The sequence below is a fragment of the Alexandromys fortis genome, unplaced genomic scaffold, assembly GCF_014885135.2.
Source record: "Alexandromys fortis isolate MF-2015 unplaced genomic scaffold, M_Fortis_MF-2015_v1.1 scaffold_65, whole genome shotgun sequence".
NCBI lineage: Eukaryota > Metazoa > Chordata > Mammalia > Rodentia > Cricetidae > Alexandromys > Alexandromys fortis.
Genome location: NW_026067986.1, coordinates 7,152,041 through 7,177,475, shown reverse-complemented (window position 1 = coordinate 7,177,475; position 25,435 = coordinate 7,152,041). Strand labels below are relative to the sequence as shown.

Here is a 25,435-nt window from a genome sequence, read left to right as displayed (position 1 = left end):
TGTAGATCCCTGAAACATGTCTAGGCAGACTGCTTGCTTGCTATGTAAACCTTTTTCTCTTAGGAAGAAAGTTCAGTGTCTGTGCATAGAGATGGAGGTTGAGAGGGATGATTACAGTTGGCCTCACAAGTTTGGCTCTGGCACTAGTGGTGAGGCTCGTGGGGGTAGCTTTCCCATGATTTGGAGAAACTGCTTTCTCTTCTCTGGGCTGTTTGTACACTGCAGATAGTTAACCGACTTAGATCTCAGCATTGCCCCTACAGTGACTTTTTTCCCTCATGGCGACAAATAAAATCTCTAGGCCTTAGGTTGCCGGGATCAAGTTCTGCCCTGTTTCCTTATAAAGATCATAAATATACACAGAGCAATATTGACCCCAGGGCCCCTTGAGTAAATATTTGGCTTCGAGCCCGTGTAGTGCATGGGAAACGGCCACAGATGGGAGCGCGGAATGGGAAGCAGTCTTGGAGCAGGTCCAGGGCTGTGGCTCCGTTCGGTTTGTCCATGGTGGGCTGCTGTGTTGGGGAGGTTTGGGGAGCTGGGAGGCGATCCTCGCAGCTCTGGTTCTGGAGAGAGAAAGTGAAATGGGGGTGGCGGGGCAGCTGTCCCTTTTCAGATGACGGTACGCGTTGTCACATGGATTTGGTCTTGTCGGTCTGCTCTGTTTTCAGGACATAGAATGGACTCACATTGATTACTTCAACAACGCGATCATTTGTGACCTGATAGAAAACGTGAGTACTCACGGATTCACTAAGGTTTGAGCGGTACAATCTCACACCACACGCAAATGGTCTCACTGCGGTTTCCGCCGTCCTCTGTGGAACTACTCGGCTGGGAAGGCTTTATGATAATCCTCACCTCTTTCTCGGCTCTTGGGTGTGTGCATGGCCAGCTTTGCTTGCCGTACTTAGCCAGGATCCCCGGTCATGTCCTATGGCAGCCCTTTTATGCCTTCAGATGGCAGGGCCTCGCGTAGACCAGCATTTGTGTGCTGACGGCTGGTGGCCAAGATCCCTGGAGTTTTTCAGAAGACTTTTGTATGAGTTTTATAAGAGCGTGAAAAAGGAGTAAAATGGGGGAATTGCAGGGCAGTTTTCAGAAAGGTGTTTGGGTTTAAGGTTTTTGTTTTTAGGCAGTATTAGAGAGGTCATTCATTGTAGTAGCTGTAGGAAGCTGTATCTGTGTGTGGAAACTGCAAGCCCCTTTGTTTAACCTCAGGTGGCTAGTACTTCTGACCTTGAATTAGTAGTTTGAGATGACAACATAAACTTACTTCTCCTGCCAACTTTTTACCTGCCCTAGAAAACGGGGGCTGTGTTTTCAGAATACCACCGGCACTCAGCACTTCTCAGCTTGTTTCCCTAAGCCCTCGTGGAAGTCATGGGTTTATCCATTGTTTTCCCATCAATAGGCACAATCCTCCTGAAAACCTCCCCTTGGACGGAGCTGAACACAGAAAATGATGTTCCAAAGTACCGCTCCTTCCTGATCAAAGGGAGCTTAGCTTTGAAAGCTCCGACCAGGGTTGCGGGGGAGCGTTGCCATCCAACACAAAGGATTCAGAGTCCTCTCACCTCAAATCCAGAGATCCTAGATCCTCCTGGAAGTTGTTCCTAGGAAATTCTGTTAACCTGGGGGCTCTGCTGTGGGAAGTCTAGCTTTCCTGATGGGTGTTTTCCTCATAAACAGCAACACTTAGTTATTTCTCTTAATAGAGGGAAATGTAACAGGCTTCTATGCAGGCTTATCTCCCAGAAAATCCCTTGTATATATGATTGAAGAAACTCGTGTTGGCGGAAGAGCCCGCGGGCCCAAAGGAAGCGTTTCCTTCCACCTCCACTGAACAACAGCGTCTATTCTGGGATGTTGTGAGCACACTGGAGAGCCCACTCTTCCCTTGGGTTTTGTAAGGAATGAATAAACTCTGGCCAGAGGATACCATAGCCTCATGAGGACAGGGCCTTTGCTTCAGTGGAAGTGGGCGGGGTTGAGGGTCAGTGGCTTGGATTGTTTCTGGAACTGTGATGTCGGAGCCCTGGGGACAGTCGGAGGAAGGGCACTGCACTTGTTAGGAAGGCAGGAGATTCCTGATTTCTGGCTCCCTTTCGGACCGGCTCATCTTGAAATAAAATGATCCTAGATCCTGAACGCACAAGTAAAATTACATTCATAATTAATACCCCTTTAGAAATTTTATCTGGAACCAGAGCTTTATTCTGCACGTGGTTTTGCAAAGCTCTTGATTGCAGGATCATTAGCGTCCCGAAACACGGCACCATCCCTTCCCTCCAAGAAACCCAGCGTTACCCTGAATCCATGAACAGGCTGGTAACGTGAGACCAATCTGTTGCCTAAGCCGTGAAGCAAACAGAAGCCGTAGGGGACTGTGCAGGGATCGGAGTCTGTTCTTGACACCATTCTGTCCTGTCACCTTTGACTTCACACTTGACTTTGGATTTGAGGCCCATGCACACGTGTCTGTGAATTCCATTTGTACTGAGGGTGACCTTTGACTTCACACTTGACTTTGGATTTGAGGCCCATGCACACGTGTCTGTGAATTCCATTTGTACTGAGGGTGACCTTTGACTTCACTCTTGACTTTGGATTTGAGGCCCTTGCACACGTGTCTGTGAATTCCATTTGTACTGAGGGTAAGGTGACCGTGGCCCCTTCCTGTCTGCTGGGGAAGGAGACACAAAGACAATGTCTTTGTCCTTTGTCCACACCTGGAGCTTTCTGGAAAAGAGCTGGCTTCCTCTGTGGCCTTGTGACTCTTTGTCTCTTTTCTGTAGCAGCCGAACAGAATTTTTGCATGTGGCTACGTTGATTTTGCTAGGGGTTGTCATTAGGACTAATTATCAGAACAGAGCAGCAAGGAAGGAAGGAAACCCCTTCGTTTCTTTTCTCTCAGAACACAAATGGAATCTTGGCCATGCTGGACGAAGAATGCCTGAGACCCGGCACCGTCACGGACGAGACCTTCCTGGAAAAGCTGAACCAAGTGTGTGCCACCCACCAGCACTTCGAGAGCCGGATGAGCAAGTGTTCCCGCTTCCTCAACGACACGACCCTGCCGCACAGCTGCTTCAGAATCCAGCATTACGCCGGCAAGGTACTGGAAAGCTCCCCAGCTCCCCCGGGCACACAGTTGTCTCCAGGGCTGCTGTGGCTTCTGGGGGACCGGTGTGCTGAACCCTGTGGCCGCATGAGGTCCCTAAGAGCAACCCACGCTCACTGACAGCTGAGTCCACACCGCGTTGAGCTACATCTCACTAACAAATCCTGGGCCCTGAATGAGCGCTACAAAGTGTTCTTAAATTGTTTTATTATTTTCAGCTGTTAAGCTGTTCTGTCAGAAATGCCTGGCAACAATAACAAAGAAGACCTTCGGGAAGAAAGGCCTACAGTGCGGTTTTAAATGTACAAGTTATTTAGCAGAAATAAAGAATTCTTAGGTGGAGATTTTTGAGAGACACTGGGGAAAATAGTTAAATTTTCTTCCTCAGTATTTGAGGAAGTTAATCTCAATAAAAAAAAATTTGGATAGTAGGCGGATTATTAGAATCTCCAAAGATTATTGATTGGGTTTAATACTGCCTTTTTAAATAAGAATGAAAATTTCCGCAAGGGAGAGAGTCCTTAGTTGGACACCGTGTGAAATGGCTAATAGCTGGATTACCTTTTGTTTTAGGATGCCCCAACATTGGCCCTTTGTCTTTCTCCATTGGGCCTTGGTGATAGTGAAGGCCACATTCCTGCTGAGTTTCCCCGCCACTTAGGGCAGCTGTGGAAATGTCAGTGTTATCTCTGTTTTCCCTTTTCTGCTTTGAAATGAACCAGACTGGCGTGCGACCAGCAAATAAAAAGAAAATCCTCAGATCCGCTCAGACACATACACATACCAAAACCCATCTGAAACCCTTTGAGGATGTCATAACATGTTGGCGTCTATTCTTGCAAACCCTGAAGGACGTTGGAGTTTATTTAGATCTCTTCTGCACCTCCAAATGATGGACCTCAAAGTTGGAGGCGAGCTGGGTATCTGTGCTACTAGCAGACTGGGGGCTTGTGATGTCGAAGGAGTGTGGGTGCCGTCGTTCTGGTTTGCCGCTGCCCCGCGCGGTGAGCCAGCGCTGAGTCCCCTGTGCTGTCCACAGGTGCTGTACCAGGTGGAAGGGTTTGTGGACAAGAACAATGACCTCCTGTACCGAGACCTGTCCCAAGCCATGTGGAAGGCCGGCCACGCCCTCATCAAATCCCTGTTCCCCGAAGGGAACCCCGCGAAGGTCAACCTAAAAAGACCTCCGACAGCTGGCTCACAGTTCAAGGCATCTGTGGCAACCCTGATGAAGAACCTGCAGACCAAGAATCCCAACTACATCAGGTACTTCCGGAACACGAGCTCAAATCCAAGCACACTTACTGAATCTTATTTTCCTGTTTAAATTTAAATGCAGCCCAAGTGGAGAGTCACAAACACAGCGATAGGTCAAAGAATACGGCGTTTGGTTGTCCTAAAAAATCCTCAGCTGTATTTCTTTCCAAAAAATGGTGGTGGGGGGGGGTATACTGAAGGAAAAAAAAATGTGGCGTGGCCTGACAGGAGACAGGAAGCTGGCGGCATGTAGGAGTTCCCAGCTTTCTGTTTTTATGGTTTGTTTTTTAATGACAAATTACAGAAACAAATGGTAAGATGTTTCCCTGAGGCTGTACATGCTTCTCTGTCCGTGGCATCTGCTTGCATGCCTGTAAAGTCGTATCAGAGCAGAGCAGCCTGGTAGTCACTCTTGGGAGAAACCATTCCCAAAGCAGCCCAGTGTCCTCGAGGCAATAAGAAAGACGTCCCTAAAACCTAGTGTCACCTCAGTTTTTTCTTCCTTTGTTTTCCAGCTCCTGGGTCATCTTAGATGAGGTCCCACTCGAGTTAGGATCTGCGGGCTGTTAGATCAGACGTCAGCATGCGCCTTGCCCTTGTAGTTTCAGCTAGGAACAAACTAGAGCGAGGGACAGTTTCTGTATGTTTGCTTCGTTTGCCTGAGACTCACATCAGTAGAAACAGAAATAGGCAGGGTACCCTGCTCTCGTTTACCCGAGTTAGAACATGTGTCGGGAGAAAAATCTCACTTCTAGGAACTAACCCCGGCCTCTTTGATCGTTTGTTTGCGTTGCTTCCCGGTGGAGTGGGGTTATCGAGTTCTCTCCAGATCCACACAGCTTTGAGACGAACAGTTCGATTACTTTATAATCGTGGTGTTTACCTTGGCGGCATCACCTGAGTGAGCCTTAAACTACGTACCATCACCTTAGGGAGTTTCCTGTTCTCTAGTTCTTGTGTGTCCTGTAGGAAATTGGGATGGGTCCCAAGGCTGTGAGGTGGTCCTCGGGCTCGCTGCTAGACTCTGGGCAGCCTCGGACTTCTGACGTAAGACTAAACTCTTCCCGTTTGTTGTCCCTCGTCCTGTATCAACAGCCAGTTGCACGTGTGTGTTGGAGACTGCCGGAACTTAAGACTTCCCTCCTGAGCCGTCTGCTGCCTTCATTGAATGCGTGCAGCAGACATTATATGGTCAAAGGAAAAGTACGCAAACATGAAGACAAAACGAGATGAGATTTAGCGGTGTGTGTGTGTGTGTTAGGGAGGTCACTAAACAGTTGTACAGCCATACCATCGGGGTGTGTGTGTGTGTTAGGGAGGTCACTTAACAGTTGTACAGCCATACCATGGATGTTTTACAGTTGTGCTAGGCAGCCCAGGGGTGATGATCATGTGTGAGCCAAGCCCTTGTGTGACCCGAGACAGATAACAAGTCTGGCTCATGTTTCTACGTAAGGACTTTTTGTGTAAGAGCAGCTGTAGAGCTGACAGGGAAGTTCCTGCTGTTTGGTCATTCCACCTTTTCCAAGCTGCAGTCTTCACCTTCGCGGTCAAAGATGGCTGCCCACTGTGTTGACACCCACAGCCAGGGCTGTGTTGGCCGAGGCCTGCTTCATGGACGCAGACCAGAACACAACACATTAGCTCTGCTTTGATACTAAAATCTGATCCTGTGACTATACCTCCTTACTAGGAAGGGAGTCTGAGGACGTAGTCCTTCTTAAGCAACAGAAAGCCTTGCTACAAAGGAGCAGAGGCCAAGGGGGGGGGGGGGGGGGATTGATCCTCCTATCACAGTTCAGGGTCTGCCCGTAAGCCTAGCGCTGGGAAGGCGGGGTCAGGGATTCCTGAGGTCATCGTCCCACTACTCAACCTGAATGCTGGGGGTCCAGAAGTGTGGACACACACATACATGTCCAGAAGTGTGAACACTCATACATAGACACATCTGTTATCATAAAAGGTTTCCTTATGGTTTTGTGTGGCTCTCCACCGCCACCTCTCAGAGGACTCAGCACTAGGAATTCAGGCTGGTTTTGCGTGGGCGCCACATAGACATAACTGTGCGGCGTGTCCCGTTTTCATCATTGACACTCACCAGGGCCATCGCACGTCCTCATCGTTTTTTAATTGTAGCGTGTGCAATATTACGTTTATTTTTAGTTTATTGTGAAACGGTTTGAAATAATTATAGACGGTTTGGTTTCCCAAGAAGAGCAAATAATTACCGTGGAACCGTTAGACATGAAGCGCCACTTAAGATCCACAGAGGCAGAGGTTAAAACCTAAAATACTTGAAACGTCCTAGGTGCATCAAGCCCAACGATAAAAAGGCGGCACACATCTTCAACGAGAGCCTCGTCTGCCATCAGATCAGGTACCTGGGTCTTCTGGAGAACGTCCGAGTGAGGTGGGCAGGCTACGCCTTCCGGCAGGCCTATGAACCCTGCCTGGAAAGATACAAGATGCTTTGCAAACAAACATGGCCTCACTGGAAAGGCCCAGCAAGGTAAGCAGCTCTGTCTGTGAGGTCATCAGCTTTTAAGGTGTCCAAGTAGCGTTGTGTTCCTGGTTTGGCTTGGATGTGTCTCTGTATGTGAAGTTGGCTGTGCCCTCTTCCATTGGGGTACCATTGGAGATATCAATTTTCTTTGACGTTGAAACGGAAGAAATGAAACTCGCATGCCGATGAATGTTTCAAGCGTACGCGTGGTGAGCTCATAGGCAGTTGGTAGTTGCTGTATGAACTCGCGTGCTGGAGAGCAGCTTTGACAGGAGAGGAACCTCCACTGTCACCAATCAGGATGGCCCTGGGGACCGTAGAAGTCTGAGCACTGTAGGAGAGCCAGCATGCTTGCTCATGACCGAGATAGACACTTGGGGCGTTTCATCTTGGGCCAAGGCTGTGTGTCCGTTCTCAGCAGGACCCAGCCTTTTAGAGGAGATTGAGTAGTAACTAGTCATGAATCCTGAATTACAGAAGGGACAGAAGTCTCATATGCCATAGTCTCGTGTGTCTCATGCAGACTCAGGGTGTTGTTTCTGCGCACCGTTAATTTTAGGGGTGTTGCTCTAAACACACCATAGCACAGAACACTATTCATTCCCTGTCTGGCAGGCAGTTTGCAGGTTGGTGGAGCCAGGCCGGTTTTAGAAACTGATGTTGCAACCAAGGTCAAGGCCTTGTTCCTTCCACAGGAGGCCCTGTTCTGTAGCATCTGATTGGTTTGGCTCTCAGCATGGATTTAGGTTCCGCTCACCCTCTGCCATGAGAGTGATGATGGAAATGTCCCAGGAGGGGCCTGCAAAGGTGGCTCCGTGGTTTCAGAGCGCTTGCTCCTTGTGCAGAGGACTTGCGGTCGGGTCTCAGCGTCTACCATGCAGGTCACAACACCTGACGCTCCGGTTCCAGGGGATGCAGCACCCTCTCCGGGCCTCCTCAGGCACCAAGCACGAGGGTAGTACCCAAAAGCACTTGCACACAGAGTTAACTGAGTAGGTTCAGTAGAGGCCTGAGGTTTTTTGCTTTCATTCTTGGTCCCCATTGATACATTGACTATTTTTTGTATTAGTCATGAACTCAAGAAACCTCTGCGTTTCTTAGTGTGCATAGTTCTGAATCTAGATCTGCTTTAGTAATATTTATCAATCTGGGTTAGTTTGTGGAAATCAGTCTTGGAAATCCTTTGGTAGAAAGATGCTCACCGGACGAGTGATCACCCTAAAAACATGGAACGGTGTTGGGCCTGGAGAGGTAAAGGTGCTTGCTGCATGGCCCGACGACCTGAGTTTGATCTCTAGGGGCCCAAGTGGTGAAAGTAGATAGTTGCTTCCTACCGGTTACACAAACACATACACACACACACACACACACACACACACCTGTAAAGTTTTTATGTAGCTTTTTCTGCGTATTAATGAGAACCTGATATTATATACGGTAAAGCTATTTTCGTAACTCGGGGAAAACATGGTTTGGGGTTTTGTTCTCTTCCAGGTCTGGTGTGGAGGTTCTGTTCAATGAGCTAGAGATCCCTATGGAAGAGTACTCCTTTGGCAGATCCAAGATATTCATCCGAAACCCAAGAACAGTACGTAACCTTTACACTCTGAACTCAAGTCCCCGCGCATAGAGGCTAACGGCTGAGGTCCTCCCCACCAGGAAGGCCATATTCCTCTGTCCGTCTGAAGTACCCTAGAGCTGGGGCACGAAAGGGATGGTGTAATTATTTCCACAACACCAACACTATACGATAGCTACCAGACCTTGGCTGAGCCGCTGTCCCTGATTCCCAGCTATTGGGAGGCGAGCCCACCAGTGTCTGCTGTGTCTAAGTTACACAAGAGTCTTAGGGATCACAACTCCATGGGTGCCCATGGAACGTGGAAGGAAACTTTTTTTTTTCAAAATTTATCAAATTTATAGACCTCCTTAGAATTCCTCAGAGTCTTTGTCTAAAGAAACAGATGGGTGAAAAGTTTATTATAATCACCCAACTCAGTGGGGTGGCGGTTTAGAGAACTTGAGGGCACTTAGGTTGTTGAAGAGGAAGAGGCAGCCAGCGCCTACATTAGGGGGAGTTGTCCCCTTTTGTCTGAGCGTCCTTTGCTTGAAGATCTGAACACCCGCCTCTCAGACTTCTGGACATCACGTTGGTCCTGAAGCTTCACCTTGAGCTGGTCTGCATCCTTCAGAGCAGGGTGCAGGTCCCCTCTGGTTCATTCCAACTTCCTCTGAATTGTCATGAAGCCTGAATAACCGGATCCTTCACGGATCCATCCAGGTATCCCCCCCCCCCCCCCCCAGCACCATGGTCTGTAGCATGCACATTGAAGGAGCTGCCCTCAGCACCCAGGGACGTCCTCTCGTGTACGCCTTAGGCCTGGGGGACTTTGGCTAAGTCTGTCTATCATTTCTTACTAGTTATTCCAATTGGAAGACATAAGGAAGCAGCGGCTGGAGGACCTGGCCACTCTCATTCAGAAGATTTATCGGGGATGGAAGTGCCGTACGCATTTCCTGCTCATGAAGAAAAGCCAAGTTGTGATTGCGGCCTGGTGCAGGAGATACGCGGTGAGTCCCGAAGCTACAGCTTGACGTAACCAGCTGACTTCTCACTGCATTATAATCTGATGTAGCCACGCCAGCTTCTCAGTACAGCCTGACGTAACCATACCAACTTCTCAGCACAACCTGATATAACCATACCAACTTCTCCATACAACCCAATGTAACCATGCCAACTTCTCAGTACAGACTGACATAACCATGCCAACTTCTCATTACAACCCCATATCATGATGGTAACTTCTCATTACAGCCTGATGTAACCATGTCAACTTCTCAGCGTTCTCTATGTGCTTGCCATGTGTTTGCAGCTTTTCCATAGCTAAAACATCCCAACAACCTTATGAAATGCATATTGTTATTTTTTTTTTTAACCTGGGAAAACAAGGCCTGGCGCTTCTGAGAACCTGCCAGCAGCTGTCAGTGGCAGACCATGGATCTGGGCTGAAGACAGTTCCAGAGCTTGGGTTGAGTGTTCCAGACTGTTTTGCACTGATCTCGGGAACGATGTAGCAGGAAATCTATCTTGGATTTTGTCATCTGCTTTTACTGCGATGGGGTCAGTCGTCTAAAATGACGGGCTGGCTGCATAAACCACCGCAGCATTGAAGAGAAATGGCACCGAAAGTTTGTTTTAGTACAGCTGTGGTTTTGGCTAAAGAGCTGGGTTGTCTTTAGTCCTCGGATAGAAGGCGTCAATAATAAAATATATTTGCTTAACTCATAGGGAACTTCTTTGGAAGTTTAGCAGTGGGATTGACAACTTTGCTGGAGGCAGGTTCCGGATTTGGAAGGGCCTGAAGCGTTGCCTCTGCCTTCACGCAACTTTAAGTCGTGTTTTCGAAGTGAATCGTGGTGGTCAGAAGAGCACAGCCTGTGAATATGTTCGTTCTGTGCTTCTTCTCCGCAAAGTTAAAACGCGGGCTAAATTTGCTCATTTAGCACAATCTTCCCTCTGCATCTAAAGAGACATCTTTCCCTCAGATAAAACCCGTGTTGGCTTACTTTCATGAAATGCATTTTTAGCATCTTCCCAACTTTTGGGAACCAGTAACGTATTGAAATGATCGAGCTTAAGGTGCGCTTGGTCTTTGAGTGGGTCTTTAATTGCTTGTTCTAATTAGGAAGGTTACAGACACCATGCAAGTCTCAGGAAGATTACAAAACACCATGCAAGTCTTAGAATGACGACTTTTAAATGGAGGGCCTGTTCCTGTCCACTCAGCTAAGACACGGTGGACTGTTGTCTCTCTGCTTAGTTAGTGGTCATGGATCCTCCGAGCACACAGCAGCACACTTCTTAACTATGCAGGCTTAGGATGTTCTTTTCTCCCGAGATAGGGAGGACCAACAAATAGCCTATCTTTAAGGTGTGCTTTTTTGTCATTTCTTATTTTGAGGTCATTAAGAAAATCCAAACTTGAGTTTAACCCGTTTGTCTTGAATTCTATAAAAAAGCTCTTAAAGGCCTGCTATGCTCATAGATCAGCGAAGCGTACCCAGCAGCCGGGTTCCTGACTTGATAAGGTTCACATTTAGCAAAGGGGAAACAGGCATTCGTCCTGCTAGGGTTACTATTGCCGTGACGAATCCCTGGTCAAAGCAACTTGGGGAGGATGATCGGGCTTCCACTGCTCCTGGCAAGCTCTACCTTTTAGCTCTGCAGAGATGACCGTCCACCTCTTCCCCTTCATCCCACAGCAACAGAAGCGGTACCAGAGGATAAAGAACTCAGCCCTGGTGATTCAGTCTTACATCCGGGGCTGGAAGGTGAGTTACGGGAGCTGGGCTTCTCCGCAGAGGGTGCTGTCTTCAGGCTCGCTCTGCAGGGGGCGGTTTCCCCTCTCCTACACCTGTGCCGCAGACAGCCACAAGGAAAGAGTAAATATTAAGGGGCCAGGCAGGGAGCCCCGGTGACCATGTCTTGGCTGCTTCCTTCTCCTCGCTTGATTTATTTATTTATTTATTTTTAAGCTTTGTTCTCCAAGCAGGAAGTCCCTGAAATAATACTGTCTGTAATTGCGGCATCCTTGCACCCTGTGCTTTTGAGAGGAGCCATTGTCCAGAAAGGCGTGGTCCAGCCAATGCTTGAGTCCTGTGGGTTAGCCCCACGTCCATGACTTCCCAGTGATCCTCTGCAGCCCCTTCGTAAAGGCTAAAGGCTCCTGGTCCTGGCCCGAGCTGTGGTAGGAGGGAAAGTGGACAGCCACAGTAGCTGCTCGGGACCCTTGAACCAAGTCCTTCCAGCTAAGGCTTGGTTCAAGGGTCAGTGAACTTGGGGCCCTAGGCAAACTTAAGCCTGTGTTCTGATTCGTACAACCTGCCAGTCAAGAGTGGTTTTTATATTTTGAGCCATTGTAAACAAAAAGCAGAAGAGAGTTTCAAGTGCATGAAAATTACGTGACATGTGGATTTTAATATCCATCCATGAAGATGTGGCCATATTCACGTATTTTAGACTCTAGGTCCATAATAGCCAAGTCCTCCAGTAGCTGTGGCACACTGTGTGACTTTCAACACCAACCATTTACCATCTTACTCTTTAAAAAAAAATTAATATTTTAGCCGGGTGATAGCAGCACATGCCTTTAATCCCAACACTTGGGAGGCAGAGATGACGGGTGGATCTTTGTGAGTTCAAGGCCAGCCTGGTCTCTAAGAGCTAATTCCAGGACAGCCAGGGCTGTTACATAGAGATACCCTGTCTTGAAAAAAAAACACGACAATAATAATATAATTATTAATATATAACAATATAATTAATGATTATAATATTAATAATAACAGTATCATTATTTTGTTAATTCTCTGAGAATTTCATATTGTTTTTAATGACTGAGCCTCCACGTTTATGTGAATAGCCCGTGTTGCTGTGGCCATTGTTTTCCTGTCGTATACCAGGGTGGAGGCTGCCTTCTCCCGGTGAGACCACCCTGCCCTGCTGGTGTCTCTGGGCACTTGCTTCTGTTCTCATCTGGTCCTCACTGGGCTGTGCGTGTTGGGACTCTCGCCTCTCTGAAGATGATTTTCTGGTCGCTCTTTAAGTTCATTGAGGGGATGATTTCTCTACCGTAGGCCCGCAAACTCCTGCGGGAGCTGAAGCATCAGAAGCGCTGTAAGGAGGCGGCCACCACCATTGCAGCCTACTGGCACGGAACCCAGGTAGGCCAGGGCCCCTGCGGAGGGAGGTGGGGTCGGGTGTAACTTGTGGAGCTGAGCACCCGCAGACTCAGGGGCGGGAAAAAACGACTCACTGGCTTGAGCTACTGAGCACACGTGTCTCTCCTGCTCTTTGCCGCGTTTTGGTGTGGGTGGTGGCACATGCTTTTGCGTTTACTGTTGGTGACCGGTGTCTCCTTTTCTGTCTCCCTTGGGAAGCAGCAGCAGCAGCCTTTCCTGCCTTAACCCTTTCTGTCACTCCTTTTCAAACGCACCACAGGCGCGAAGGGAGCTGAGGCGGCTGAAGGAGGAGGCTAGGAATAGACATGCTATTGCAGTTATCTGGGCTTACTGGCTTGGATCGAAGGTACTTGATGCACACGTCCCATCGTTGCGTCCGGGAGTTCCGTGGAGACCGACCCTGGTCTCTTAGCGTAGCAGGGATGAAGGGTGTATTTGTAGAGACTCGCCTCTCTGTGCATGCTCTAGCAGCCAGATTAATAAACCCGGTGATGCTGGACGGTAGGATGCCGTGGGAGCTTTGGCATGTACAGACCAAAACACTAATCTTACTAATAAGACTCTAGCGTAGTTCTTCTTCTAAAAGCCTCCCGATAATTTGCATGTTAAATGCCCACTGTTTCCAACTGTTGAATGCTGGCCAATTTCGGGGGGGGGGGTACTTGTATGCAGGGGGCATGTGAAGAACATTGAGGTTGGGGTTCGGATCGGTTTCTGCAGGGCGTTGACAGATGAATGCCTTTAACACGTGCTTTGAAAGAAGTCATCTTTAAATGAAATCGCAGGGGGGCTGGAGAGATGGCTCAGAGGTTAAGAGCACTGCCGGCTCTTCCAAAGGTCCTGAGTTCAATTCCCAGCAACCACATGGTGGCCCACAACCATCTGTAATGAGGTCTGGCGCCCTCTTCTGGCCTGCAGGCATACATACAGACAGAATATTTTATACATAATAAATAAATAAATATTTAAAAAAATAAATGAAATCGCGTTTCAGGCTGACACCTGTTGGTTCCTGGAAGCCAACGGTGTCGCGCGTTTTCAGGGGAGGGGGCAACTGTGATTTCATAGGAGGCTGCGCTCCTGTGAAGCTAGCCATACTTGGCAGAGAAGAATCCGAGGAATTCCAGCACTGCTGTTCGTTTTCCGGGACAAAGGCCTCCTGAAACTCTCGCTAATTCCAGGCAGAGTCCTGGGCTCTGGGAACATTTCATATCCCTCAAGGAACAAGAGTCTCAGATGGGTTTTTTTTTTTTTTTTTTTTTTTTTTGTTTAGGCATCAAAGATCATCTCTGCTTAAAGTGCAGTTAGAAACACACAACTCTACGGAGTCCTGTGTTTTTGTTAAAGTCTACCTCGTTAGCATTGTAAGTCCGTCTTGTGAGCTGGATGAGAAGTAGACCGTGCGGGATACACAAAAGCTTTGTCCAAAAACTGACCGAAATTGTTCATTTGTCTTTTTTTCTAAGAGTCTATAAAAAACCAACCTAGTTTCTTAGCTGGCTAAGGGAATCGTCCCTGACAACTCGCTGCTCCTGACGGGACTTCTGCAGTGAGCTTATTATTCCCCGGTCTCGGTGCCGAATGTTTCGAAAGTCAGTGCCTGCCTCTGTCTCGTGAAAGAGTCTGCCTAAGGTTCATTTTTTTCTTCCAGAGTCATCTTTTCAACCTGTCAGTTGTGCTTTTTTTTTTTTTTTTTTTGCCCCATTTCAATGTTTAGTATATTTCACTATTTGGGACCTTCGCCAGGTTTGTTTTTTGGCGACATGAGGCATTGATTCCAGGGTCTTCTGACGGTGATTCACCCCCATGCAGTTCAGTTCCTAACGCCGCTTCTGGCTTGGCCGGGGAAGGACCTCTGTGTTTTATTAGTCTGCCTTCTTGCTTGCATACACATCCTCACAGCCTTTTTTTTTTTGTTTTTTTTTTTTGCAATTTTCCAAATGGTTGTTCACACAGCTTGTCTACTTAATTCACCCAGATAAAGGATCTCGGGAGGTTTGCAGCCAGGGGAAAGGATAGTGAGCTTTCTCTGTGAGGGAGCTGAGCCAATGTTGGAGGCAGGAGTGGGGACCCAGGAGACAGGAGGGGTGCGTGTGAGGAGCGATCACAGTTGTCCTTGCACCGACATCCAGGCCGCTGGGCCAGCTCTACCCGAGCCCAATCCTCAGGTTGAAACGAGTGTGCGCACTGTTCCTCCTCCATTCTGCAGCCCTGCTCAAACGTTGGCTCTCCTGTTTGGTGGGGGGTGTCTTTTTCTGGTCATTTGTGCTGTCCGCAACGGGCTCTCTCTTACTTACTATCTAAAAACGTTCTAGGCTCGGAGGGAATTGAAACGCTTGAAGGAAGAGGCTAGACGTAAGCAGGCAGTTGCTGTCATTTGGGCTTACTGGCTTGGACTGAAGGTACTTCCATCGTGACTTCCTCCTGCCCTGGGTGAACAACCCCCCCCCCACACACCCCGTAAAGCCTCGCACCTACTAACCGGAAAAACCTGGCGGCGCTTGCTGCTGTCTGTGCAGCTTTATGAAATGTCAGCTTGCCTAATCTTGTTTCTTTTTAAGGGAAAAAAAAATGAAAACAACTACACATTAATTTTCTCACTTTACTGTAATTTTAATGTAAGTATTGAGTGTCGTACACAGTATATTTTGTCCAAGACATGTAGACCAGGCTAGCCTCTGGCCTCTAACTCACAGTGATCCTCCTGCCTCTTCTTCCCAAATACTGGGATTGAAAGCAATTGCCACCACCGCCCAACTTTTTATGAGCTTTTAAATCGTGAGGCAGAGTGTGATCTTTGAGTTCAAAGCCGTCTTCCTTCCACAGTGACCTGAGAGGGCGTGGCAGGCTTTGTTCCCCATCTTCCTGGGCTGCCCCACTGAGGGCTGGAGCGGAACTTTCTTCCAAGTGATCATGGCCTGGCACAGATGAGCGTGTTTGCTTTAGGAACCTTAGAAAGGCTGCTGAATGAGACGATGGGGATCCTGAAATGGAGAGAACCATGTGCTTGGTCCAGGAGGGAAAGGCACACACACAAGTAAATAAGAAAATGTGCACTGAAAACCTTCAGGCGATAGGAGGATTCGGTCTGCCTGCTTAGTGATCATCGAGCGTAGTAAGACATCCACATAGCCTGTCGAGGGCCATCAGGGTCTTCTTCACACGAGTCCTCCTCAGCATTCCTACCAGTCCAGGGACACCAGCTCTTACTCTGAATATTTGAAAATTAGCTGAGCGGTCATCAACTCTGCACCTCCATCTTCCCCTGAAAGTCCCTCCTACGAATGTTCAGTTAATTATCCTTTTTGAGTAGCCTGAGTATTCAGAAGGAAATTAAGACGTAATGTCAGTAGAGTTTAGCAGGTGTTCTAGTTGACAGATTCTGGATCCGTTCTATCATGTTCTGTTCGGAAGCCAAGCAAAAGGAAACATTTCGTGCTTTCATATTTGCATCCTAATTTTAATAAGAGGAGGGAAACAGGCAGGTTTTGATCTAGGCTCCCCGCCATGCTGACTCCTGCCAGTCAGATCTGCAGTTTTCCGGTTTTCAGTGCACAGTCTTTCCAGCTGCTTCTGCACTGGGAAGGTGTCGGCCGCAGCTGGCTGAACACACTCAGCCTGCAGGTTAAAGCTGTTTCTGCAGAATTCTCTGGGCTTGCCCTGACTGCAGCTCACCCCCTAACTGCAGCTCTCTCACACACACACACACACACACACACACACACACGCCCCAGTTCCTCATCCTGTTTCCATTATTACTGTTAGGAAATAAGATTAAACCTTTTTTTTTTTTTTTGAAGTTTCAGATTGTAATAATCTTGTCATTTTATCCTAAACACGAGTTTTGTCGATATGAGCAATGTTTTGAAATGTCCTTTGAAATGATTTGATTTGCTTGTATAACTATGTACAAAGTACTCTGGCCATTTTATGATGCCGGTGCCCAAGAGGATCCCCACTGTGAGAAGAGTGTGATTTCACCAAGTTTTTATTGTACGGAGCATTATTTGCGGAGCCACCATTTATCCCATGGCGTGTCAGAAGCCTGACGACAGCTTCGGCATCGCCTCTGGCTGTGCTCCTACATGGCAGACTCCTTTAGCTTGCCTGCTTTCTTCTGTATTCCCCTTGACCCTTGGAAGCTGGGGGTCTGAAATGGTTATGAAGTCCTGAAAGAGACATGACAGTTAGGACATAGATTTTAAAAAGGGCTGGCTGTGTGGAGTATATGTCAAAGTGCAACCTTTAGCTGTTGTATAGATGCCTGGAGGGGGGGCAGGTGGTGTAGATGAGGGACGCAGCAGGCTGGTTAGGTATGATTGGCTATGTACATTTCAGAACCTGCCGTTCTCAACAAAGGCTACTGGGGTTCCCCTGTCCTGTAGAAATGGGGATCACTGTTACTAGAGCTTAGAAAACATTATGAGAAACCCATGATTGAGAAACTGTTCTGTAAAAACATAGGGATAAAGTGTTATCTACAGACTGATCTTGGCTTATAGGTCTCTATTCCATTAAGCATATGTATCTCAGCCCGGGAAAGCGGGAGGGGAGAGAGAAAAGGTAGAACAACGAGATACACAGAGGGGCTGACATTTTGCTAATTTCTAACTCCCGTTCATAAGTAGAGGATAATAAATACTTTCTATGTCCCCCGCGGCTTCAGTGTTTAACTGTAATACTCATTAATTCGGTGGACGCCGTACTTAGTTATTAGACATCAATATATGAAGTAGATTATAATCATGTCGCACTGTGGGGGGAGTTTCTGTGCAAAATGGCGTGATGCCTTCAGTGCCGCGATAAGAGGTGTGACATTTGACGATTAAAGGGAAGACAGCGATGGCCCGGAGGCGCCTGAGATTCTTACTGTTAGCTGCTTCCTAGTCTGGTCCTGGGTTTTTATGCAGGATCCTTGGAAGCTTCAATCTAGTTCTTCAGATAGTTTCTCAAAAACATCTGAAGGAGAAAGTGCCTCATAAACTACTTTATGAAACGTGCTCTGATTTATGACCAGCTAGCCCTGTAGAGGGTTTCGTGTCCAATCATCAGCCTGTGTAAAAAACCAATAGGATTTAAAGTATTGGTTCCCCGAGTCTCTTTCCCTCTGACGTAATCGTCACTGCTTGAGTGTGTACCCTCAGTTCTCTCAACCCAGCAAGGACTTTTATAAAAAGATGGGTTCCGTACGCTTTGATGTGTAAAGAGATTCGTCACGGTGAGACCCCGCCAGCCTCCTCGTTCTAACCCTCGCTCTACTTCCTTTGAAAGGTTCGCCGGGAATACAGGAAATTCTTCAGAGCCAACGCTGGCAAGAAAATCTATGAGTTTACGCTTCAAAGAATTGTAAGTTGACCCCCCCCCCATAGCTAATTAGCCTTATTTGATTAACCACTTAATAGCACCAACTCAATAAAATCCGACTTTTAAAATCCGACATGATTTGTAGCTTTAAAAGACCCTTAGAGCCGGGCGGTGGTGACGCACGCTTTTAATCCCAGCACTCCTCGGGAGGCAGAGGCAGGCGGATCTCTGTGAGTTCAAGGCCAGCCTGGTCTACAAGAGCTAGTGCCAGGACAGGCTCCAAAGCTACAGAGAAACCCTGTCTCGAAAAACTTAAAAAAAAAAAAGACCAATAGTCGCCGTTTGGGTCTTCAGCAGGTTCAAATGCAGTTAATGTCAGGACTGTCAGGGGCTTGTGATTGATAGGGTTGATCAGATGCTTATTTTATTTGGCATGGAAAGCTAAGAAGGGGGCGTGAGGAGAGCCAGGCTTTTGCCCTGTTAACCTGCTATGGGCTCTGGAGGGCCGGCTTTGTAAATAGGTTGATAGAAGCAAGGCGTCGGAAGCAAAGGCAGGTCAGGCTGGATTCTGGAGTTGCCTTGCTGGAGGGTGTCCTGTGGCGAACCTGTAAATGCTGGTGTCACCCAGGACTTCTGTTTATTTATAACATGGGCGAGTAACTTCTGTGGTTCTCATTTGGTCACCGGAGGTGTTTACTTTGAGCAATGATAAGGCTTTCCCAGCGCCTGGCCCATGGGGAATAACAAACACATCATATATATGCGGCATCCTAAGTTGAGAATATCTTACGCCAAGAGTGCGTTCTCCACACCCAACCTACCGAGCGTCGCAGCTTAGCACCATGGTCCATGTAGAAAGTCTGTCAGTGGTCAGTCGTGATTGCTTGACTCGCTGAGCCCAGGACTTGCGGCCCAGTTTCTTAGGAGAGCCTTGCGCTGCCCCCACTGGCCCCTCCGGACATCAGACTGTGAAGTGTGGTTTCTGCTGAGTAGGCATGGCTCGTGCACCATCGTAAAGTCAGAATTTCATCAGTTGAAGCCTCCCAGATTAGGGAGCATCTTTGTTGGACAGTATAGCTTTGTCTAGAACTTGCTACAATGATGAATGTGTTCCATAACTTCAGTGCGTAGCCACTATCCATGTATGGTTATATCCAGCACTTGGGAAGTGTGCCCGAGTCTTTTATTTAATTTTAGTTCTCTAAAATGTAAGTAGCTACATGCTGTGAATGGCTCCCTGTTGAATGGAGCAGCCCTACCATGGCATTGGTGTAACCCAGTGCTGATAGCAGTAATTCTGTCTGTTGTCATCTTTCCTGATGAATGTTTGGTGCAGATCACAGATCTCCCCCTCCCCCGTCCCATAGGTATAAGAGCATTAGGTAGAATTATCAGAGGAGATACATAACTTTATGGACTCAAACTCATCAACTCTCTTAAAGACTGGTTTGGATGATCGGGGAGCGTGTACCATCTCTCTGGGGTATTTTCCTCATGTGATATTTTCTTGTCCAACCCAATGCAGGTGCAAAAATACTTCTTGGAAATGAAAAACAAAATGCCTTCCTTGTCACCAATAGACAAGAACTGGCCACCGAGGCCTTACCTTTTCTTGGACTCGACGCACAAGGAGCTGAAAAGGATCTTCCACTTGTGGCGGGTAAAACGCGTGACATTGTCTTTTTCAGAGGTCATATAATTTCTGCCTCAGACCCCCAACTGCTGGGGTTTGAGTGTCTACAGACATGTCCAGCTACTGCCAGCATCTTACAATGAAAAACAGTAATTAAAAAGTAAAAATGCACACTCCTGGGTTAGAGGGATCTGTGTGTGTGTGTGTGTGTGTGTGTGTGTGTGTGTGTGTGTGTACGCATGCGTGCGTGTAAATCTGCACGGGGTTACCATACTGTCCCCTATAGTGCTATTGCTTGTGAGTGTGTGTTCAGGAATGACAGCCCAGGCCCAGAGGTCCTTGGGGTTTCCATTGTAGCAGAATGAATCTAGACTCCCTGGGCATAGGCCACTTAGGCCCTGTTGTTATATTTTGAAGAAGCATTCTAAAATCTGCAACACAAATGCCTCATAACATTTTCTTAAGACCAACTTTTAGAAGCCAGAGTGGGTTTGTCTTTTCAAATGAATGATTTTTCACTGCTCTTCTTAGTTTAGCATGCTTCAGAACAGGAAATTGGGGGCTGGAGAGATGGCTCAGAGGTTAAGAGCACAGACTGCTCTTCCAGAGGTCCTGAGTTCAATTCCCAGCAACCACATGGTGGCTCACAACCATCTGTAATGAGATCTGGTGCCCTCTTCTGGCCTGCAAGTATACATGCAAGCAGAACACTGTATATGTAATAAATAAATAAATCTTAAAAAAAAAAAAAGAGGAAATTGACCAGGCATGGTGGTGCACACCTTTAATCCTAGCCCTTGAGAGGGAGAGGTCAGCATCTCTCATCTCTTGAATTCAAGGTCAGCCATGGTGAGAATCCTGGACAACCAGGACTCTGCAGAGAGACCCTTCCTTGTCTCAGAACAAAGCAAAAGCTGAAACCCCAAGAATTTGTCTCATTGGTTCTTTGTGTATGTTCTTCTTGTACCTCCCAGTGTAAAAAATACAGGGACCAGTTCACAGACCAGCAGAAACTCATTTACGAGGAGAAGCTAGAGGCCAGTGAGCTCTTCAAAGACAAGAAGGCTCTGTATCCTTCCAGGTGTGTACGCACGTGCTTGCTCAGAAATGCCGCTGCTGCGCTAAGTGCTTTCTCAGACACGTCTCAGCATCTTTTCTAGGTTTCATTTCAGTAATAGATGCATGGTACTTAGTTTTGTGAATGACTTCCGAAACCACTGGGGAGCAGCCTCCATGTAGAAGGATTACAGTCGTTGGCTTTGCTCTGTTCGCCTTAGCTTAAATCGTTTGGTAAACAGGAGGTCATGCCAATTGAAGGCTCTGTGGCTGTTGGGATGAATTGTCATCGGACACCCTGTTTTCAAGGCTGTTTTTGCATTGAACCTTAGTCGGTGTTCGGATCTTCCTGCCACTATGAAGCCAGGTCAGAAACTCATTAGTAAGCTCAACGCCAGGAACAGGCCGGTCATTACTCTTTCTTGTTACTTAAGCCTGGACCCATGGTGTCCTTTGGCTGCTAAATGGTTAGTCATAACCTCAGTGGCCTGTACAAAAGTTCAGGTCATTCGCTGTGAACACCATGAACTCCGGAAAAGAGTAAACACATTGCAAATTCAGCAAGTCCAGCCCGTGACAAAGGACTTGGCACATCCAAGTGTCCCGTGAATCCTGCATCCATCCTTCAGTCCCCCCACATTCCTGTTCTGCTTCATCTAGTCTTCATATAAACAAGTGGGTTGTGTAATTTCAAACCAGAATCTCCAGTGACTTGTAGCTTTTCCTAAAGATCTAGAAATGAAGGGCTTGGTATTGCCTACCAAGTAGTCCTATGTAGTTCATGTACCTGTATTATTTTTATCTGTATATATGGTTCAAAACTCTACCTTTAAAAGGGTTAAATTAGGCCGGGTAGTGGTGGCACACGCCTTTAATCCCAGCACTCTGGGAGGCAGAGGCAGGCTGATCTCTGTGAGTTCAAGACCAGCCTGGTCTACAAGAGCTAGTTCCAGGACAGGCATCAAAGCTACAGAGAAACAATAAATAAATAAATAAATAAATAAATAAATAAATAAATAAATAAATAAATAAATAAATAAATAAATAAATAAATGGGTTAAATTAGCACAGTTGCCAGGCCCGTTGGGTTTGAATATTCTAATTTGCAGTATTTCTCCCATTAGCTGCTTACTTGAATGCTTGCGTGACTAAATCTAAAGTTGTCTAACATGCCTACTGTGTGAGCGCTACGCCAACCAACAGAAAAGCGGTGTGCTTTTTCTTCGGGAACTGATTTTATTCATCCTTTTCTTTATACGTCTCAAGTTAGACAGCAGCCTTAAACATCTCCCATAGAAGACTCTAGAATGGCAGGGGGCCGGGGGTGGACTGTAGAATGCATCGCTAAGGAAACGGACTAAAATTAGGCTCTTAGCGCTTTTTTTTTTATTATTATTAAAACCACAATTAACTGAACACAAAGTGAGCTTCAAGGCAAGTCCCTTCTGGCGGGGAGGCTGTGTCAGTTTCTGGAGGAGGTGGCCCACTCTCTTCACCTGAGGGCAACGTGGAAGAAGGTGTCTCCCCGAGCTATAGAGCAGCAATGCCTGTGGGTGCCTCCTCACGCCGCCGCTGTGGAGCTGTAAAGGGCCGGCCACCTACGTAGATTTTTCTTCCCTGAGCCTCTGCCCACAGCACCAGCCATTGGGCTTCTGTTCTTATTTCCAGAAATGACCTCGAAGTGAAGCTGCAGGCCCATGGGCCAGCAGTCTTTTCCTTGGTACCCCTTAAACCTTGCCCTGAGGGACTTCCCCCCCACTACCTCCCCCCCCCCCCCCCCCCCCCCCACCCCCCCCCCCCCACACACACACACACACACACACACACACACATCTCCAGGAGAGCGCACTTGAGTCACCTCTGGGCAGAAGCAAAGGGCTCTGGCTGTGTCTGAATGCCTTTCACCTCCGGGACATCTTAGTGAGGTGGTCTTGAGTCTCCAGAGTCCCATGGGAAAAATCAAGAACTGTATAGTCTTCCTTTACATGATTGACAAGCCCTAGGTCCAGCCTGCCCCTGCAGGTCGTTGACTTTCTTACTCTCTGTGTGAAAATGATATTTGTCTTTGGAGCAGGATGGTGGGGATGTTGTTCTTTCTCGTTGGCTTGCGTTGTTCACATGGGTTGGTGTGCCCTGTGTGGGCAGCTGTTAACTTTCTGGTGCCCATTCCTTCACACAGGGCCCGGCGCTTGACTCTGGCCGTACAGGGTGCTCTCTCTTCTGATCATGACCAGTGAGCTTTTTATCACAGCCCCACCGACCAGCTGCCCCTGGCTGCTTTAAAATAGACTTGACATAGGTTTAGGGCTTCGTTTCTAACCCAGCTCTAAAACAGGTGTTGCGCAAAGAGTAAGATCAATTGAAGTCACTTTCCTGACTTGTTATTCCTTAAGATCCCCTGGCCTGTCCCCCTCTGTCTGAAGCCATTTCTAAGCTACAGGATTTGTTTCTCCCCTGTAGTGTTGGGCAGCCATTCCAAGGAGCTTACCTGGAGATCAACAAGAACCCCAAATATAAGAAACTCAAAGACGCCATTGAAGAGAAGATCATTATTGCCGAGGTCGTGAACAAAATTAACCGCGCAAACGGGAAGGTAAAAGCATGAACCGCCCGGTGTAGCAGAGTTCTTTCCCTGTCTCTGCCCAGCGTAGCTGAGTTCTTTCCCTGTTTCTGCCCAGCGTAGCTGAGTTCTTTCCCTGTCTCTGCCCAGCGTAGCTGAGTTCTTTCCCTGTCTCTGCCCGGCGTAGCTGAGTTCTTTCCCAGTTTCTGCCCAGTGTAGCAGAGTTCTTTCCCTGTTTCTGCCCAGCGTAGCAGAGTTCTTTCCCCGTTTCTGCCCGGCGTAGCTGAGTTCTTTCCCTGTTTCTGCTTTAGTCCGGTTTGCATCGCACATTCTAGTAGTGTTGGAATTTGTGGAGGAATCTCTCCTCTCCTCTCAACGTAGGAAAGGTTCTTCTGTTTCCTGGAATTCCCAGAAATTGAAAATATAAGCGCGGGGGAGATGGCTCAATGGATTAAAAGCCCCTGCTCTGCAAGTGTGAGGACCCGAGTTCAAATCCCAAGCTCCCACATCAAAAAAAAAACAAAAAACCTGGCTGTGTTGTGGTTGCTTGTCACCCCACACCAGAGTGTGAAGATCCTGGGAGCTGGACCAGCCAGCCTCGCAGAAACAGAGAGGTTCAGATGGCTGAGAGGCTCTTCCTCAGGAGAATAAGGGGGAGAGAGGTAGATGACACCCAGAATCCTGCTCTGCCTCCACGTGTGTGCACCTGTGTACACGGCCACAGAGTCACGGGCATGCTCGCAGAGTTTCATATCACACATACATGAAGTTTCCAGAATGCGTTATTTAAGTGTGTCTGTTTACATAAGTATGCCTGCTGGAAGACAAGAGAATAACATGTTTATTGCTGGAAGTGACTGCTGCTTGGTTTGCACGTAGGCGCCATTTTGGAGTGTTTTGGGTCCTTGGTCCTTACATGCTTTTGTGTCTTGTCTCAGAGCACGTCCCGGATTTTCCTCTTGACAAACAATAACCTTCTCCTTGCTGACCAAAAGTCCGGGCAGATCAAGTCCGAGGTCCCCCTGGTGGATGTGACCAAGGTCTCCATGAGTTCACAGAACGATGGCTTCTTCGCCGTCCACCTCAAGGAGGTAAGGTTCCCCCCGGCGGCCTGACCTGGCAGCCGCTCCTGGCGTCCTTTTTCCCATCTACTGACTCGACGGCCCCACCTTCCTCGCCCTGCCTCTCTCTGCTGCGGACTTATAAAGCTTGACTGTTTACACCCACGTCTAAAATCTCAGGCTCCGTTTTCAGGAATTGAATTGCACGTTCCATGGCTTGCTCACAGGACCTCCAAGAGTAATACTTGAAGATGTCGTGTGGAGACGTTTGATTCTATGTTTCTTCCTGGTGCTGCTTCTGTGTGACAACTTAAAAAATGTCGCCTTTGTTCTTGTTTACCTTTGACTTGGGGGTTTATCACAGGCTACAACTACCAGAAAACCTTTGCCATTGATTTTGACCTAACTTTTTTTAAATATTTTATGCTTTTTACTTAAGAAGGACCACTGGCTTGAATAGAAAGGCTAAAGTGTAGGCACTAGATTTTTATTTTGATGGCTGGGGCCATGCTATTTGTAAACCTTCACTAATCTCAACTTTAAAATGATTGTATCTACTACATAACATTGGTAGCTGGCTTAACGCAGACTCTACATACGTGCGTAACAGAGTGATTGTCACACAATTGTCGTCACCAATTAACAAGATGTTAGCATCTACTAATACATATAGAAATAAACCCAGAGACTTTCCTTGGCCCGTTCACCCCACCATGGATCTAAATCCACATGGAGACATATCAAGCCATAAGAACAGCTGCTCAGTGACACACAAAAGTGACAGCTCGGGGGCGGGGTTTGGAGATCTGCTGCTCTCCTGGCCACGCCCCCATCTAATCACTGCACAGCTCTCAGCCTGGGACCTCAGCATCCTGTTTGTTGCCCAAGTCTGGCTGTGATGCTCAGGGCAGCTGAGTGTACTCAGCTGCTCTGGGAGTTTGTTTGAAGGATTTTTGTTGTTAACTTCCTTAAAAAGAATTGATTTTTTTTTTTTTTTTTATTATTTTTATAATTATCTATTTTGTGTGTGTTGGTAGGAGTCGGTACAACTTGTGAGAGTCAGTTTTCTCTTTCCACTGTGTTGATCCCGGGGATCAAACCCTGGTCCTCAAGGCTTTGTGGCAAACCCTTTCACCCACTGAGTCATCTCACTGGCCCCTGTGTTGCACTTTTTTTTTTTTTTTTTTTTTTT

General features: G+C 47.5%; 1 protein-coding gene across 4 annotated transcripts in view; it reads left to right on the top strand.

Moving 5' to 3' along the window:
- Window positions 1-25,435, top strand: part of Myo1b (myosin IB) — a 146,084-nt gene that overhangs the window by 118,087 nt on the left and 2,562 nt on the right. For 2 of the 4 annotated variants that reach the window (XM_050159364.1, XM_050159363.1), the window contains exons 15-29: window positions 672-734; window positions 2,918-3,118; window positions 4,164-4,390; window positions 6,690-6,890; window positions 8,379-8,472; window positions 9,306-9,455; window positions 11,151-11,219; window positions 12,525-12,611; window positions 12,889-12,975; window positions 14,945-15,031; window positions 17,901-17,975; window positions 19,459-19,593; window positions 20,541-20,647; window positions 23,083-23,215; window positions 24,121-24,273. In XM_050159364.1, coding sequence (XP_050015321.1) covers window positions 672-734; window positions 2,918-3,118; window positions 4,164-4,390; window positions 6,690-6,890; window positions 8,379-8,472; window positions 9,306-9,455; window positions 11,151-11,219; window positions 12,525-12,611; window positions 12,889-12,975; window positions 14,945-15,031; window positions 17,901-17,975; window positions 19,459-19,593; window positions 20,541-20,647; window positions 23,083-23,215; window positions 24,121-24,273 — 1,869 coding nt within the window. The remainder of the gene's footprint in view (window positions 1-671; window positions 735-2,917; window positions 3,119-4,163; window positions 4,391-6,689; window positions 6,891-8,378; window positions 8,473-9,305; window positions 9,456-11,150; window positions 11,220-12,524; window positions 12,612-12,888; window positions 12,976-14,944; window positions 15,032-17,900; window positions 17,976-19,458; window positions 19,594-20,540; window positions 20,648-23,082; window positions 23,216-24,120; window positions 24,274-25,435) is intronic. The other 2 variants (XM_050159365.1, XM_050159366.1) reach the window with 2 other exon arrangements.